This window comes from Pseudophryne corroboree, chromosome 9 (assembly GCF_028390025.1).
Source record: "Pseudophryne corroboree isolate aPseCor3 chromosome 9, aPseCor3.hap2, whole genome shotgun sequence".
Taxonomy (NCBI): domain Eukaryota; kingdom Metazoa; phylum Chordata; class Amphibia; order Anura; family Myobatrachidae; genus Pseudophryne; species Pseudophryne corroboree.
Genome location: NC_086452.1, coordinates 27,214,872 through 27,230,783, shown reverse-complemented (window position 1 = coordinate 27,230,783; position 15,912 = coordinate 27,214,872). Strand labels below are relative to the sequence as shown.

At 47.6% G+C, this 15,912-nt stretch overlaps 1 protein-coding gene across 4 annotated transcripts in view; it reads right to left on the bottom strand.

Moving 5' to 3' along the window:
* Positions 1-15,912, bottom strand: part of NEGR1 (neuronal growth regulator 1) — a 748,460-nt gene that overhangs the window by 454,384 nt on the left and 278,164 nt on the right. For all 4 annotated transcript variants that reach the window (XM_063939089.1, XM_063939088.1, XM_063939090.1 and 1 more), the window contains exon 2: positions 9,548-9,780. In XM_063939089.1, the coding sequence (XP_063795159.1) occupies positions 9,548-9,780 (233 nt within the window). The remainder of the gene's footprint in view (positions 1-9,547; positions 9,781-15,912) is intronic.

Here is a 15,912-nt window from a genome sequence, read left to right as displayed (position 1 = left end):
CGTACCTGCGTGGGTTTCCTCCCACAATCCAAAAATATACTGGTAGATTAATTGGCTCCCAACAAAAACACCATAATAATAATAATAATAATCCTAGTAAGTACTGTAAGTGTGTGTATGTACATGGGCATAAATATACTGGTAGGTTAATTGGATCCCAACAAAAAAAAAATTAACCCTAGCGTGAAAGTGTGTGCGTGTACATGTGATATAGATTGTAAGCTCCACTGGGGCAGGGACTGATGTGAATGGCCAAATATTCTCTGGAAAGCGCTGCGGAATATGTGTGCGCTATGTAAATAACTGGTAATAAATAAATAACTGGTAATAAATGGGCAGACTAGATGCACCAAGCGGTTCTTTTCTGCAATCAAATTCAATCTTTCTATGTTTAGGGGACACAAAAAAAATAGTCTGCTTACATTTCGAGGGATGACACAAGATGATAACAACACGCAGAGGCTGTAAGACCCCCGTGTACTGGAAGGGGGGGCATTGTCACTTTTATCTCCTAAGTATCCGTTGCTTTGCCCCAGCAAATCTCATACTTCATTTCAAGTAGAGCTGTTTGAGAATTATCTTATTAGTTCCGTATTCCAGCTATACAAAAAAACAAATTAGGCTTTGCAAGCCGGGTGAATCACTGTATTAATATCGGCAATTCATTCTGCAGACACTTGGATGTAAAGGACACAGGGCTCACATTGGCTGTGCAGAAGGGAACGCGGGATCATTTGTCTCTAAGTCGCTTCTCGAACGACTGGACGGTACACGCCACAAGCTTAGGATTTGCAGCCTGCGTATAGATGTGTTTGTATATTGTGTAAGCAGCCTACCGCATTCCCCTGACTGACGGGAATATGTCTAGTTGTAGAGTTCCGGACTACGAATGCTGCGGCCCCAGTGACACATCTGTCCTGATTGGCAGTCAGGCGCATACACAGACGCGTGTTTTGCTTTAGCCCCATCTGCGTCCGTATCCTAATGCCACTATGGTGTACATCCGTTTGTCCGAGTGCGCAAGTACTGAAACACCCACTGTCGGCATCTGTAGACGGCGAAATACCGACTCTGAACATAGAAAAATGGGCGCATGCAGATATGAAAAATATCACTGCACTTCATCCGACATCGCCACTGCGTCCAACGTACGCCCACTGTGACATCTGTGATAACTTAGATGACTAGAAATGACGGCAGAAATACAGCTCCTAGACATACAGAGCTGTATCACCATTCATTATTTTGCACCAGATATCACGCTGCCCTCTGAGCATTTAACGGATGACAACATGAAACCTTAGGGACCAAAAGGTGCTTTTAGAAAGGGGCTTACGGGCAGCACGGATGGTGTAGTGGTTAGCATTGCTGCCTCACAGCACTGAGGTCATGGGTTCAATTCCCACCATGGCCCTAACTGTGTGGAGTTTGTATATTCTCCCCGTACTTGCGTGGGTTTCCTCCCACAATCCAAAAATATACTGGTAGGTTAATTGGATCCCAACAATATTAACCCTAGTGTGACTGTGTGTGTGTGATAGGAAATATAGATTGTAAGCTCCACTGGGGCAGGGACTGATGTGAATGGACAAATATTCTTTGTACAGCGCTGCAGAATATGTGTGCGCTGTATAAATAACTGGTAATAACAGAAGTGGAGATGTTGCCCATAGCAACAAATCATGCTTGCCGACCCCATCTTTTGAGAGGGGGCAGCCCGGTTGGCGGATAAGGTTCGTGGCCTGTAGGTGCTGAGCTTGCCTGTGGCGTAGTCGGCAGGACAATGGGCGTGCAGCGGGCATGGCCTTGATAATGCATCATTGTGGTCCCGCCCCCTGCTCTTCAGTGCCGAGGAAACACGAATTGCGTTCTCGGCCCCGAACCACCCACTTTGGCTAAAAGCTGGAGGGGGTGAAGGCCCGATCCTGGACACTTATCTGCCTTTCCAGGTCTCCGGGAAGGTCACCCGATTTTCGGGAGCTTCCCGGGCGTTCCGGGAGGATAGGCAAGTCTGCAACAAATTAGATTCTACTTATCATTTATCTAGCACCTTCTAGAAGATAATAGCTAGATGGGTTGCTACTGGCAACATCACTTCTATAAACTTGCACTTTAGTAAATATAACCCCTATGCTCTTCATATGGATGAACTCTCTTTTATTTATAGTTTTGTTTTCAAAAGAAGAAGAATCTTTTGTCACTTACGTTGGGTATACAGCAACACAGAGCGTATTCTGAGGAGCGCGGCAGCAGAAACACCTTCCCCTCCCATTACTCCCCGCTGCCTAGATGAGGTTATCACTTCTACATCTATCACATGACTCCATAGACTGCGGAGCAGAACGCCTTCTCCTGATTACTTGTCAAGAAAACACAAGCGAACAAACAACAAATGACAACATAATATTCTAGATGAAAATCACACGACTATATCTGCTATGAAAACAGGTTTCTAAATCCGATGATGAAATTTGAACTTGCAGCTAAACGTGGCGATATTTATCCATAGCGCGGTCACATAAGTTAGTTTTGCAAACGAACATTTGTACGGCCCTATAATGAACGGCTAACTTGCCATAAAAGGCGTAAATGCCGTATCGGGGAGTTTGGAGATCTTACAGGACTCTGGAGAGTAAAATAGAGCAGATGACGCGGAGCGCCAAGAATTAGTTCGACTTAAAATTATGCGCTCCCATTCATATACGGTTTCACACCTGCTCATCCGTACGGCTAATAATTAAATGTGTAACTTGGCATTTGAAGGGCAACTAGTCTTCAATATTCATCTTCTGTAATTGTACTTAGAACATGTGGCACGATGTGCTAAGTGCTAACGCACAGTTTCTATTGTCTGTGTGTAGGAAATAAACACAACGGAGAAGCATTTATTGTCTGCGAGCCACGATTAGTATTCATTCTCTCTAACTGTTACCAGAGCCAATGACGGCTATGTCACCTATTCTTTATCTTGGACTGGAGAGAAGATGGTGGGACAACTAAGAAAGAGCAGACACGGTAATCCATAAACCAAAAACTTTTCATGCTCAGGACAGGTTAGCCCTGTTGAAATGAATGTCCTGGATTGGAGTAGATTGGGTGATGCCAAGCAGTGCATCACTCTGGAACCATTCCCCCCCCCCCCCCCCCCCCCCCTCACACACACTGTTTCCCTTCCAATATTCCCTTGGAGGTCGAAGGTATCACTCATCACATACAGTATTCCACCACTGGCCCTACCTTGGCCCATTGGAACAAATTGTGGCAACAGACATGGGTTTCTTCTATATATTCACCTTTGACCCCATTGTTTGACAACCCTGACTTCCTTCATGGAATTTCGACCACTGCCCTTAGAATGTGGTCTCAGAGGAGGTGACACGTGTTGGCCAGCAGGTGGGCACGGTGGGTGTATCTTCCTTTGGTGATATACAGGCTAAGAAGTCTATACCAGACTCCGATGTTTGCCGTTGCCTGCAGCTTAAGCAATTTGTTCAGAGCAGATATGTTCGATCGGCGTGCAGCAGACCCTTAACCCCTTTTCTAGGAAATGTGTTTGGCTCCTACACACCAAGTGCGTTTTTTCTTTAGAGGGTATACATTTTTTTATTGAGCATGCACTTTCGATGCTTCCAAAATTCACCAGAGACTGTGACTGAGACCTGCAAATCCATATAGACCCGACAGATTGGCAAAAACAAAAAAGTCACTAACTTCTCTTGTTCCGTTAGTTATTATGCAATTGAAACTCAATAGGCGGGATATATTAAAGGAAAAATGCGGTCAAACCCCCCCATTTTCTGGGGTTTTACCGCATTTTTAAATGTACTAACCCCCGGCCGCTGGGTTTTCGCTGCCAAGAGTATCGCCATCCTTTGATGGCGATACCCTATTGAAGCCTATGGGCTTCTTACATCCGGCCGCCGCATCCCACCCCATCCGCCGCTCGCGCCTCACCCCTCCCCCCAGCATACTTGTGTTCAGGCAGCCCTGGTCCCGGGACCCAAACTCTTCTTTCACCTAGCAACACAGCCAGAGGTCCTTCCGGCTGCAGGAAAGAGGAGCCCGGGACTGACCGCTGCCTGCTTGCCGGTCTGGGAGGTGACCCCAGGGAGGTGACGGAGACCCCTGAACACTTTTTCACAGGTATTGCAGGGGAGCCTCCGTCACCGCATTGCGATGTTAATCGCATATATTAGTACATATGCAATCAGCATCGCTGCGGCAGGCGGCGAGGGGTGGCGATGTATTTGAATACATCACGCCCAATGTAAGGTTCTCTCTCATTGGTACTGCTGTCCTCTGGAACTTGCATAAATGTATCATAGTATTCAGGCTTGGACTGGCCCACAGGGGTACAGGGAAATCCACCGGTGGGCCCCACTGCCTGGGGGCCAACCTCCTGCTCTAAGGATCAGGTTCCAGACTGTTCACTTGAATTATACATTATACATATGTTACCTTATACCTGACTATGGTGTATTTTATTTTCTACAGTGCATGGCTGTTATTAATCTGTTATTACTCTGGTACATTATCATGCATGCAGCAGCTGACTTTACAGAATATATTTATAAAGGGGCCCAGACGTTGCACTCTCTAATGGTTAGTCAAACCAATGAGGTGGCAGGCCACACCCTCTCTGCAGACTGGCCACACCCCTAAACATGGGCCCCTACCACTGCATTCCCCTGGTGGGCCCTACATGGCCCAGTCCGACACTGATAGTATTTCTGAAAGCTGGTGGGGATGTAATGAGGCAGTGGGTTCTACACTCCGTTATCTGGTGGGATTGTGCGGTTCTACATCACTTTTGGGAGAAAGTTACAGTATGTCTCTATCTGTTACACTCATGGGCAAAAGCATTCCTCCTAATCCCTTTCTCCAGCTCTTAAGTCTGTCTCCCGGCTCCATAGCGGAGTACAAGAAGTCCTGGCTAAAACATCTCAATAGTGTCGCTATGGATTGAGGTTGAAGAGAATGAGCAACTTTGTGCACCTTGGGATCCATGGCTGGATCCTCAGTACTTCTGCTACAAAAGCAATCAGGGCTGATATGCAGTGGTGGATTTCTCACTAGGCAAATGAGGCACGTGCCTAGGGGCGGCACTTGCTGAGGGGCAGTTAGCAGGGTGTGGAGGCAAGGTGATTCTTTTTTTCATGTTATTATAACTAATTTTTTTTTTTTTTTTTGTAACTAACAGGGGTGCGATAGTGGGCTGCAAATTGTGGTGTGACATGAAGGGGGCAGTGACATGATGGGAGGGGCGACCAATAATGTGCCTAGGGGCGGCCTGACCCCTAAATCCGCCCCTGCTGATATGCAAGCCCTGCCTTGTGTACCTTGCACTCCCAGCCAGGCTTTGCAGCGGCAAATACACACAAACTAAGATTGTGCTGCCACAAACACACACAATGCAGGCACATCACGTGGAGAGGTGTAATGAATACAAATGACTGCTAGAAGGCAGTATACAGCCTGATTAATACAATCAATAAGAACATATATAATCACATACTGTATGAGAAAGTTGATGACGTTATAAATGTAAAGTTGTAACAAGTGAATAAATATGTTTATTAATATTTCATTTCAAATGACTAAAGCAATTTCTCATCATAACCTTAATAATGATAATAATATTATTGTGGTAAGACGTTATCTATGTACATGCAAGTCTGCATAGCCTGCAGTTCCGGCAACGCACCCAGGAAGGCTCTCACTAAACTGTGCATCGCTCATAGGGGGTCATTCCGACCTGATCGTAGCTGTGTACTTGAAGAGTTACTTGTCGCTGCCCTGGGTTGCAGCGGCTGTGTGTGACGTCACGCAGCCGCTGCGGCACGGTTCTGCCACGTCTATGTTGGCCGGACCGCGCCCTGAAAACGGCGGCCAAACGCCGCCGTGCCGCCCCCTCCCGCCCAGCAACCACCTCTGCCTGTCAATCAGGCAAAGGCGATCGCTAGGCAATGACAACCTTCGCACTGCAGCACCGGCAAATGCGCAGTTCTGACCCAATCGCACCACTGTGAACAACTGCAGCATCTCCTAACTTTCCAATGCGGAGAGTAGGGACCTCTGGAGCGCTGAAGGTGCAACTGCCAGAAAAAGGGCAGAGTCTCATTAGAAAGGGGCGGATCCTCATGACACACCCATTTCCATCACTGTGGGGGCGTGCCCTTTGCTCTCCAAGATGCTGAGCTGCCCACAGGCTCCCCCTGCACTGTGGATAGATGCCGTGCGCGTGATTTTGTAGTGTGGGAGGAAACCAATGAAACACGGGGGCACATACAAACTCCATACTGATCAGTCATGACCGGGAACTGTACTGACGGCCCCAGTGCTGTTAGCAAATAATGCTAACCACTACAACTGACGTGTCAAACTCGCAGGCCGCATGCGGCCCCTAACGCATACTTTTGGAGCCCGCAATTTCTATTCTAAATAACGGCTGAATACGGACCGCCGACGCAGAGAAGCCAGATGAGGTATTGTTGGACCGGCTACCGAGAATGAAGCTCAGCTCGATCGGGCAGCATCGGTTCTGCTCAGGAGCAGCAGCTATTCTATGGGGAGACAGGAAATGTCCACGAGTGGGAGCTGCTGCGCATGCCCGGCTGCCTCTGCAGTTCCGACGCCACAAAGCTCTGCGTGTGTGTGTGTGTGTGTGTGTGTGTGTGTGCGTGCGTGCGTGCGTGCGTGCGTGCGACCGGCCGCCCGCAGTGTGCAGGATTCACCTGGAAGAGGAGCAGACAGCTTGAATCCATTCTAAGCAGAAGGTAAACCGGAGGGGACTGGTGCAGGGGTTGGACGGGGGCTGAATATAGGGGCTCATTCCGACCCGATGCGCCGGTGCATACTGGACAACCGAAGGCCGTTGTTCCCTTGCGATCGCCTCTGCCTGATTGACAGGCAGAGGCGGTCGCTGGGCGGGAGGGGGCGGAACGGCGGCGTTTGGCCGCTGTTATGGGGACCCGGTCCGGCCAACGCAGGCGTGGCCAGTCCGTGCAGGGGGCGGGCCGCTGTGCGATGCTTTTGTTCTTGTGCGGGAGGGGGCGAACAAACATGTGGGGCGGACTAGCCCTGCGCTGGGCGTCCCTCCGCATATTTGGGAACATGATTGTAGCTTTGCTAAATTTAGCACAGCTACAATCAACTCGGAATGACCCCCATAGTGACAGAGGACAGGAGGCACAGAGCAAGAGGAGACACAGGAGGCACAGAGCAAGAGGAGACACAGGAGGCATGTAGAGACAGAGGGGGCTGGAGGACTGCAGATATGAGAATAAATAACACAGCCCCCAGCTCACACTGATATGTATTATTATTATTATTATTATTATTATTATTATTATTATATGTTACCGATACTTAGCATCTCTTTGATTATACTTTATTGTTGGTTTATCTTATAAACCTTTCAAACTTGCATATAAGGGTTTTTATTTTTCTTGCAGCCCCCACAATCTTAGACCTTTGGCCCGGGTGGGATTTTGAGTTTGACATCCCTGCACTACACCAACTGTGCTGCCCGAGTACTGTATGCCGCTTACTCCGCTGTGCTCTCCGCTAGCCTGTAACGGAATGCCAAGACACGTATCTGGAACAATATCTCACCCTACCATGGGCACAGCGCTTCTTACTAGTATTTTGGCATGAATCAAATGATAATATATCCATCTAACAAAAATTACAAGCACGTTCCCAGTTACAGAACTCTCACAACTACTGGAAACTTCTAAAGTTTGCAATAATGCCCTCCAGATATCACAGCTAATGATGGAATACATCATTAGGCATCTCTGCTGGGAGACTGGGATGCACCGGCTGCAAACACAACAGCTCCAAGTTTTATATATGAGTTTTGTTTGATTCAGAGCCACGTCTGATGCCACAAAGACTCTGCATTAGCGTGACGGGAGCCCCTCCTCACTACCCTGTGCTGATTGGGGGTTCCTGCAGCCCGGTGAGTGTGTATGTATATATATATATATATATATATATATATATATACATACACATACATATACTACTGCAATGTTCTGACTCCTGCAATGTTCTCTCACTGGCCTCGCTTCCTCCCATCTCCCCTCCAATCTGTCCTCAACTCTGCAGATAGGCTCATCTTCCTCTCCCGCCGCTCCACATCTGCCACTCCCCTTCCCCAATACCTACACTGGCTCCCATTCCCCTACAGAATCCTCTTCACACTCCTCACCCTCACATACGAGGCCATCTCTAATTCCACTGCTCCCTACATCTCCAACCTCCTCTCCCTTCATACTCCCTCCCGCCCACTACGGTCGACCAATGACTGTCGCCTCTCCTCTGCCCTGGTCGCTGCTTCCCATGCTCGAGTTCAAGATTTGCCCGTGCTGCACCCCTTCAGTGGAATGCGCTCCCCTGCCCCATTAGACTCTCCCCAACGTTGCAAAGCTTCAAACGGGCACTGAAAACCCACATATTCATCAAAGCATACCCCTCCAATGCATAACCTAGTCCTTAGGCTGCTCCTCCATCCCCCTGCCTCATGCCTTGACCATCTCTGCTTTACTTACATACTGCCATCAGGCTACCTACCGCTTGCTTGCACCTCATGCCATCTGTCTGTCGCCCCTTCCCACTAGATTGTTAGCTCTTCAGAGCAGGGCCCTCTTTCCTCTTGTTGTCAAAGCCATCTTCTCCACACATTTCACTCGCAGCTCTCCCCTACTCAGCGACAATCTTTACCCGCTTTCTCTCCTGCTGGTAAAGGCTCATCTCTATCTATGGCCGCCAGCCCCTAGTAGTACGCTGATCACTCCCTCGCTACTTACATCCTATCTGTATTGTGTATGAGAATTGTGGTGTTCTATGTTACCTGTACTCTATGTCTGTTATTTATTTACTGTAATGCTAAGTTTGGTCTCCCTGTACTGTCCTTTGTACGGCGCTGCGTAACACTTGTGGCGCCTTATAAATTAAATGTAATAATAATAATAATAATTATTATTATTATTATTATTATTATTTATATATATATATATATATATATATATATATAATGGCTTGTTAGACTGACAGAAAATTCATTAACATGACTGGATACACTAGATCACATGACATGCATTAATTCTTAATTAACGCACACCTCCCAGCTTGACCGCTGGTAAGTAAATATGCCCTCATGAGTCAACCAGAAGCTCCGTAAGTGCAGGCCATGGCTTCATAATCTCTTATATCCCTTTTTATTTTACAGTAGGGCGCACCTAATTCTTTATAATGCATATGTTTCAGTTTGAAACGAGACAAGCGGCTCGTATAAGGAGAATCTCATATCTAGGTATAATTTACCTTCACTAACAACTATGGATTCCATCACACAACACTTCCATGATACGTCATGTGACACATCACTGCTCTCTGAAGGTAGTGACATCACCATTTGCCAAATGTTAGGATATGTTGCATGTATATGACTCATGTTCATGTGTGTGTGTGGGTGTGTGTGTGTGTGTGTGTGTGTGTGCGTGCATACAGTGTACAGTTGTGTAACACGCACAGTACTTACCCTGAACAGTGAGATGCACCTGCATTGTCCTGGGACTGTGTTCGGTTTGTACCGAGCAGGTATATGGCCCGTCGTCTGAAATGTCGACCTTCTGTATCCGCAGGCTGTATTCCTTTTTGTTGGCTGTTGCGATGGAGACTCTGGGGTCCACTGACCACTTGTCGTTCCCCGCAAAAATAATACTGGAGCGATTCAACCAGGCTCCCTTTGACGCTCCTTCTTCCAAGAAACACCTGCAGATAAGGAAACAAAGAGTAATACCGTTATCAGCAAAGGTATCACACGTGCCGGTATAACCTGATATGGTGGCACCGGTGCCTATAGCTACATAACATTTCCCCATACACAGAGGTCTGGCTGCGTTCTGGGGGCCTCATTCCCATTTGTGCGCACAGCTGCGATTTTTCAGGCTATGGAATTGCTAGTCATCGCAAGCGAATGAATACAGACGCCCACCGGAGCCATCACAGGGTAACGCAACACCGACGCTGAAACGAGGGACATCGACTCCCTGACTCACTCTACAGCCGCGGCAGTAGCGACTCTGGCGCCATGTTTCGCTACGTACATGGTTGTGGCTGGAGGCAGATACACACCCAGAAAACGGCTGCGTTTTTGGCGTCACTCTCTGTTACCTTCCGCAAGCGGTCCCTTCCTGTCAATCACTCTGCGAATAAATTCTCACTGCGAGCGCTATCGTAAAGGTACCTTACGCAGTCATCCGATAATGGCTCAGTTTGCAGGAACATTGGCGTCACGTACAAACATAGGCCCAGAGTCACCATCTTTGTAGCAGCTTTCCTCATATACAAATTATTACTGCGTCAGGGCTTTTATTACATCCGTAGCTATAGATCAGCAGCGTCATTCACTCAGTGGCAGAAGAACAGCAGGGGCAAGCCAATACGGCGCCTCTGAAGGCCCGCCCACCCCACGGGGCCCCCGCTACGTCCGAACAGACCCAGGGGCCCGGGGAGCAATGCACAGTCCTGCCCCTGTAACTGTTCCTTGTATTATACACAAACACACAATATATATTACATTATAATACATTGTATGACAGTGCAACAATAACATTGTTACCATTTTACATACCAATAACCTGAAAGTACACAAACACACAACAGATAACACACGTACAATGGTATTTTTGCTAAATGAATCAAAACAATGACACACACTTAAAAGATCGATGATTTCACAATATTCTGGTGGGATCGGAGATTAAATGATACTTTGTATCTGTTTCTTCAAATCTTCATCACATACAGTATTTTATTTGTTGTGATTGAGTGAATTTTTACAGGGCATAAAATCTGTATTTAACTTACACTGGGGCAGATGTACTAACCTGGAGAAGGCATAAGGAAGTGATAAACCGGTGATATGTGCAAGGTGATAAACACTCCAGCCAATCAGCTCCTAACTGTTAATTTACATATTGGAGCTGATTGGCTGGTGCGTTTATCACCTTGCACTTATCACTGGTTTATCACTTCCTTATGCCTTCTCTAGGTTAATACAGCTGCCCTAATGTGAATTATGAAGCAACCCGAATCAATTACTATCAGCAGCATAATCAGGAACAGACAGCTCACAATTTAGATAATAAGAATGTGCTGTACAAACAGGGCGTAGCAGGGCACATCCATGACCCTTCGCTGGCCCCCACCGTCACCAACTCCAGAACACGTGACCTCACAATACCCCATTGTCTGTATGCTCCAGTGTCCCCTAGTGGATGAAGGATAAAAGGGGCATAGCCCCCCTGTCATGTAGCATACACTGCCACAGTAATATAACATGCACTGATACCCCTTCCGCCCCATAATGAGTAATAATACATCTACCCCATAGACCCCTATATGAGTGTCTAATCACCTCTAGATACAAGCACAGCACGATCAGATGAAGAGTACTGTATAATTGGTCAATACTCAAAAATAAAAGGAAGAACCGGGACAAAATTCCCACAGGAAAATCAGGAAAACCTGTGTATGTCCCGGGAAAAGGAGAGAGCATATTGTAGACGTTTCATCGGACCCGTAGTCCTCTGTATACCAGCCCAATTTCACATGTGCTAAATATCTGAAGTACTATCTCTTACTGTGAAATCCTCCACAGCTGATAATAAATCTGCACAATTCATGGCACTGGCTTAAAAAAAAATAATGCAGCATTTAATACAAAAAGAGATACCATTTACATACAGCTAGCAGGGATTATACCAGCAATGCTACAAACAGGGAAACGCTCCATCTGTTTCCATCTAGGGATTGAGTGACGTGTGACAGATTATCCGGGCAGTCTATGAACAGGCTGATTGATGCATAGATACACAGTCTGGCGGACTCCCATACAGTAACAGAAAGATACGTTTCCTCTTTGAAATCCTGGCTGCGCCATGGGCACAACAGCAGGAGGCGTCCGACTGGGATATTTACTAATAGTCTTGCATGTATTATCAGGCCCACCCTGATTTACTGTATTCTCAGTGTAATAATGACAAGGGTGATGTTCTGGGGATTAGAGAATAAAGTCGCTGCCACAATATGGCGTGGGCAGGGGGATGGCACAAGCTCCCACCAAGATACATTTTAGGGGCATCTGCCCTCATTTATCATCGAATAACACAAAGGAGTGTATCAGCGACTGCATTCTGCTGCCCACTTGCCGACTTCAGTCATGTGGCCCCGCTCCCTTACTGCTACATTGTGGACGAGTGGCTCTATGAAGCGGGCGTTGGGCCAAATGACGCCAATAATCTGGCCCAACCCTTATCCACCCCACGGACGCTCAATTCCCTGCATTATTCTCCCTACTTCACTAGTAAGCGGGCGTGATGCGGAAGCCCCCTCCCCGGGAGAGATGTCCTTTACTGAACTTCTCATGCACACAGAGCTAATAAACGCCGATATGCATGCGATGAGTATCAGGATGCATTAGGGATGGCTATCGGTAGGTTATCCATCGATGGTAACCATCAATGATACCATTGATGGATAACCTCAATGGTGTAAAACCATCTGTAATGGAACCATCAATGGTTTTACCCATCGATGGTCACCTTTGCATTACTATTAACTGAACTGTGGGCCAATCAGAGCCCAGGGGCGTGGTTTTGTGGGTGTCACGGGGCAGGGCTTATCTTGATGCCCCCTGACAAGCATCGATGGTGGGAAACCATCTCGTTCTCCCCCATCGAATCATCAATGGTCGATGGCCATCCCTAGGATGCATCACATTCAAAATTCAATGCTTGATGCATGCCGCCCTGTGTATAAGGGCCTAACTAATTACTACTACCAGTGCAATACAGATGGAGCCCTGCTCATCTATCCCTTTAATAGGGTTAACTGAGCCAGGCCAGTCAGACTTAATCCCCTGCTGTAATGACTTAATCCCCCGCTGTATTGTTCTCTCTGTATTGTATTGCAGCTGAGAACAATAGATGAAAGGTTTATGCTAATAAGCCTTGGTGCACCTAGGTGCAGCAGAGAAGGCTAGATGAGCAAGGCTGCATCTGTGTGCTCTCCAATACGGTAGCTGAGCTCCATGAACGCATATGAGTAACATAATGGAGGACATAAAAAAGCCTCCTTCTAAGACCTGAAAAAAGTTTCCCAACTTTATAGATAAGTGAATAGACAAATAAGAAGAAGGGCGCAATGAATGTGCCTTGTCAGTATATCGTGTGAGGGTCAGAACTGGAGCGCAGATAGCGCAATTTCAAAATACATTGTTTTCTATCATTGCATGTGATATTTTATATTGTTCTTTTTATGATAGATAAATAAATGTATTTTGAGATTGCGCTGTTTGCACTCCATTTATGACCCACACATAATATACTGATAACACATTAATTGCGCCAACGCCTTCTTCCTGTTTGTCTATAGAGACAGTCTGACACACGAGGATCTCTGCAGACAAGGGGCTGTGCAGCTGTTAGCGGAGCTCCTCTCAGGTGTTTTCACTGTGCACATGCTCCGGGACTGACGGCTAATTCAGATCTGTTCGCTTGCTAGGTTTTTTTTGTTTTTTTGCAGTCCTGCGTACGCATAGTCGCCGCCCATAGGGGAGTGTATTTTAGCTTTGCAAGTGTGTAGCAGAGCTGTACAAACAGATCTTGTGCAGTCTCTGCGCAGCCCAGGACTTACTCAGCCGATGCGATCACTTCAGCCTGTCCGGGACCGGAATTGATGTCAGACACCCGCCCTGCAAACGGTTGGACACGCCTGCGTTTAACCAACCACTCCCTGAAAACGGTCAGTTGCCACCCACAAACACCTTCTTCCTGTCAATCTCCTTGCGAACGGTTTCTTTGCACAAACCCATCGCTGAGCGGCGAGCCGCTTTGTAACCGCGCAACGCGCCTGTGCATTGCGGTGCATACGCATGCGCAGTTTAGACCTAATCGTCCACTGTGCGAAAACGCAGCCTAGCGATCAGGTCTGAATTGCCCCCTGAGTGCACGGAGTGACATGCACTTTCTCTGCATTGCTATGTATGACTGCTGAGGTGGAATCGGGCTGTAAGTGGGTGAGCTCACGCCCGGCAATGCTTATTGAGGGCGCAACAGTGCAACTGCCAGCCATGCAGAGGTGGGCGGAAATATTCACTTTTTCAATCGCATCCTGTGCACGTAGCACAGACTGGTGCAAGTACATCGGGAAGAAAATGACTTGTCGCCAAACAAGGGCCTAATTCAGACCCGGTCGCTGCAGTAGCAGCAAGGATCGCAGGCTGAAGCCCTGTGCTGTGTTCACGGGCAGCAGCCGCACCACGCATGTACAGATGTGAGATGCGAAGGACTAGCCCCGTGCTGGCCGTCTCCCGGCATGTCAGAGATGTTGATTGTAGATGTGTGTTGTTACACTGTATGGCTGATTTATGTCAACGCTGCATCAGCCTCCACAGCCTGAACAACAATATAGAAACTCATCTCTTTAGTGAGCGGCATAAATACAGTGGTGGCAGAAGCTGCAGCCATATTGGGCTCAAGAGACCGCCACGCCTAACTGTAGGGGTAATAACCTTTCTGATTGGTCAATGTCAAAGTGCTCATAGACTGTGCGCAACGCAAGAGTGATTCCACATATACAGGGCTAGTGTCGCATTCGGCGGGCAAGGGAATGTAGGGGGGAATTCAGACCTGATCGCTAGGCTGCTTTTTCGCACAGCAGGCGATCAGGACCAAACTGCGCATGCATATGCACCACAATGCGCAGGCGCGTCGCACGAGTACAAAGCGGAACGCTGCTCAGCAATGGGTTTGTGCGACGGATCCGTTCGCACGGCGATCGAAAGGAGATTGACAGGAAGTGGGTGCGCGTGGGTGGCAACTGACCGTTTTCAGGGAGTGTCTGGAACGTTTCGGGGAGTGTCTGAGGCGTGTCCATGCGTTTGCAGGGAGGGTTCCTGACGTCAAATCCGGTCCCGAACAGGCTGAAGTGATCGCAGCGGCTGAGTAAGTCCTGGCCTGCGCAGAGACTGCACAAGATCTGTTTGTACAGCTCGGCTGCACATGCGTTCGCACACTTGCACAGCTAAAATACACTCCACCATGGGCGGCGACTATCTGATCGCAGCACTGCAAAAATCGCCTGCTAGAAATCAGGTCTGAATTAGGCTCGTAATTGTATACTTTCATGAATCTTTGTGTGAGTATGCGATTGCAAAACCTTGCTGCAATGTTTTTCCCGGAGCCTGATTTTAGCAAGTCTCACGTCTGGGCCTACAGCATCAGTGTTTACCACTGAGCACCCATGGAAAGACTGGACTCATTTATTTCATATATACAGGGGAAAAAATGCATCAGACACATATACAGGACGGTTCTTCTGTAACACGGGTCTGCAATAGGAGCTGTTATGAAAGCCGTATTGCAGGGTTATTTCTCCATTTGCCGTTTGATGTAACTGGGAAAGAAATGTTCCTGCAAGCAGCCATATTTATGAAGCTACTGAAAGAGCACTTTCTGAGAACCAGCTGCCCGGTGAATTTATCACCTATATATTAGAGTTTATTGCTCTGTCTACGACTAGTCCCTGAGAGACCGTAAAGACCGGCAGGGTGACTTATATGGTCCCTGCTTCATAGCTCTGAAATCCGTGTCTCTGTGGACCCTGCTGCCGGGTACAGCACTGGGTGGTGCATACATGTCATGTACACGTGTTTTGTCTGCAGGACTCCATGTTCTTAGAGATTCCTTTATATTGTACAGCGATTTCAGGCGGTCATTCAAGGCAGGGATCGGCTGGCCAGTAGCGTCTGAGTGTGTGGGCGCTAGGGACCACTAGGGAGCCATCTTTGCTGTAAATGCAGAGCAGTGCCATGGGACAGGGTGACGGATATGGGTCTGT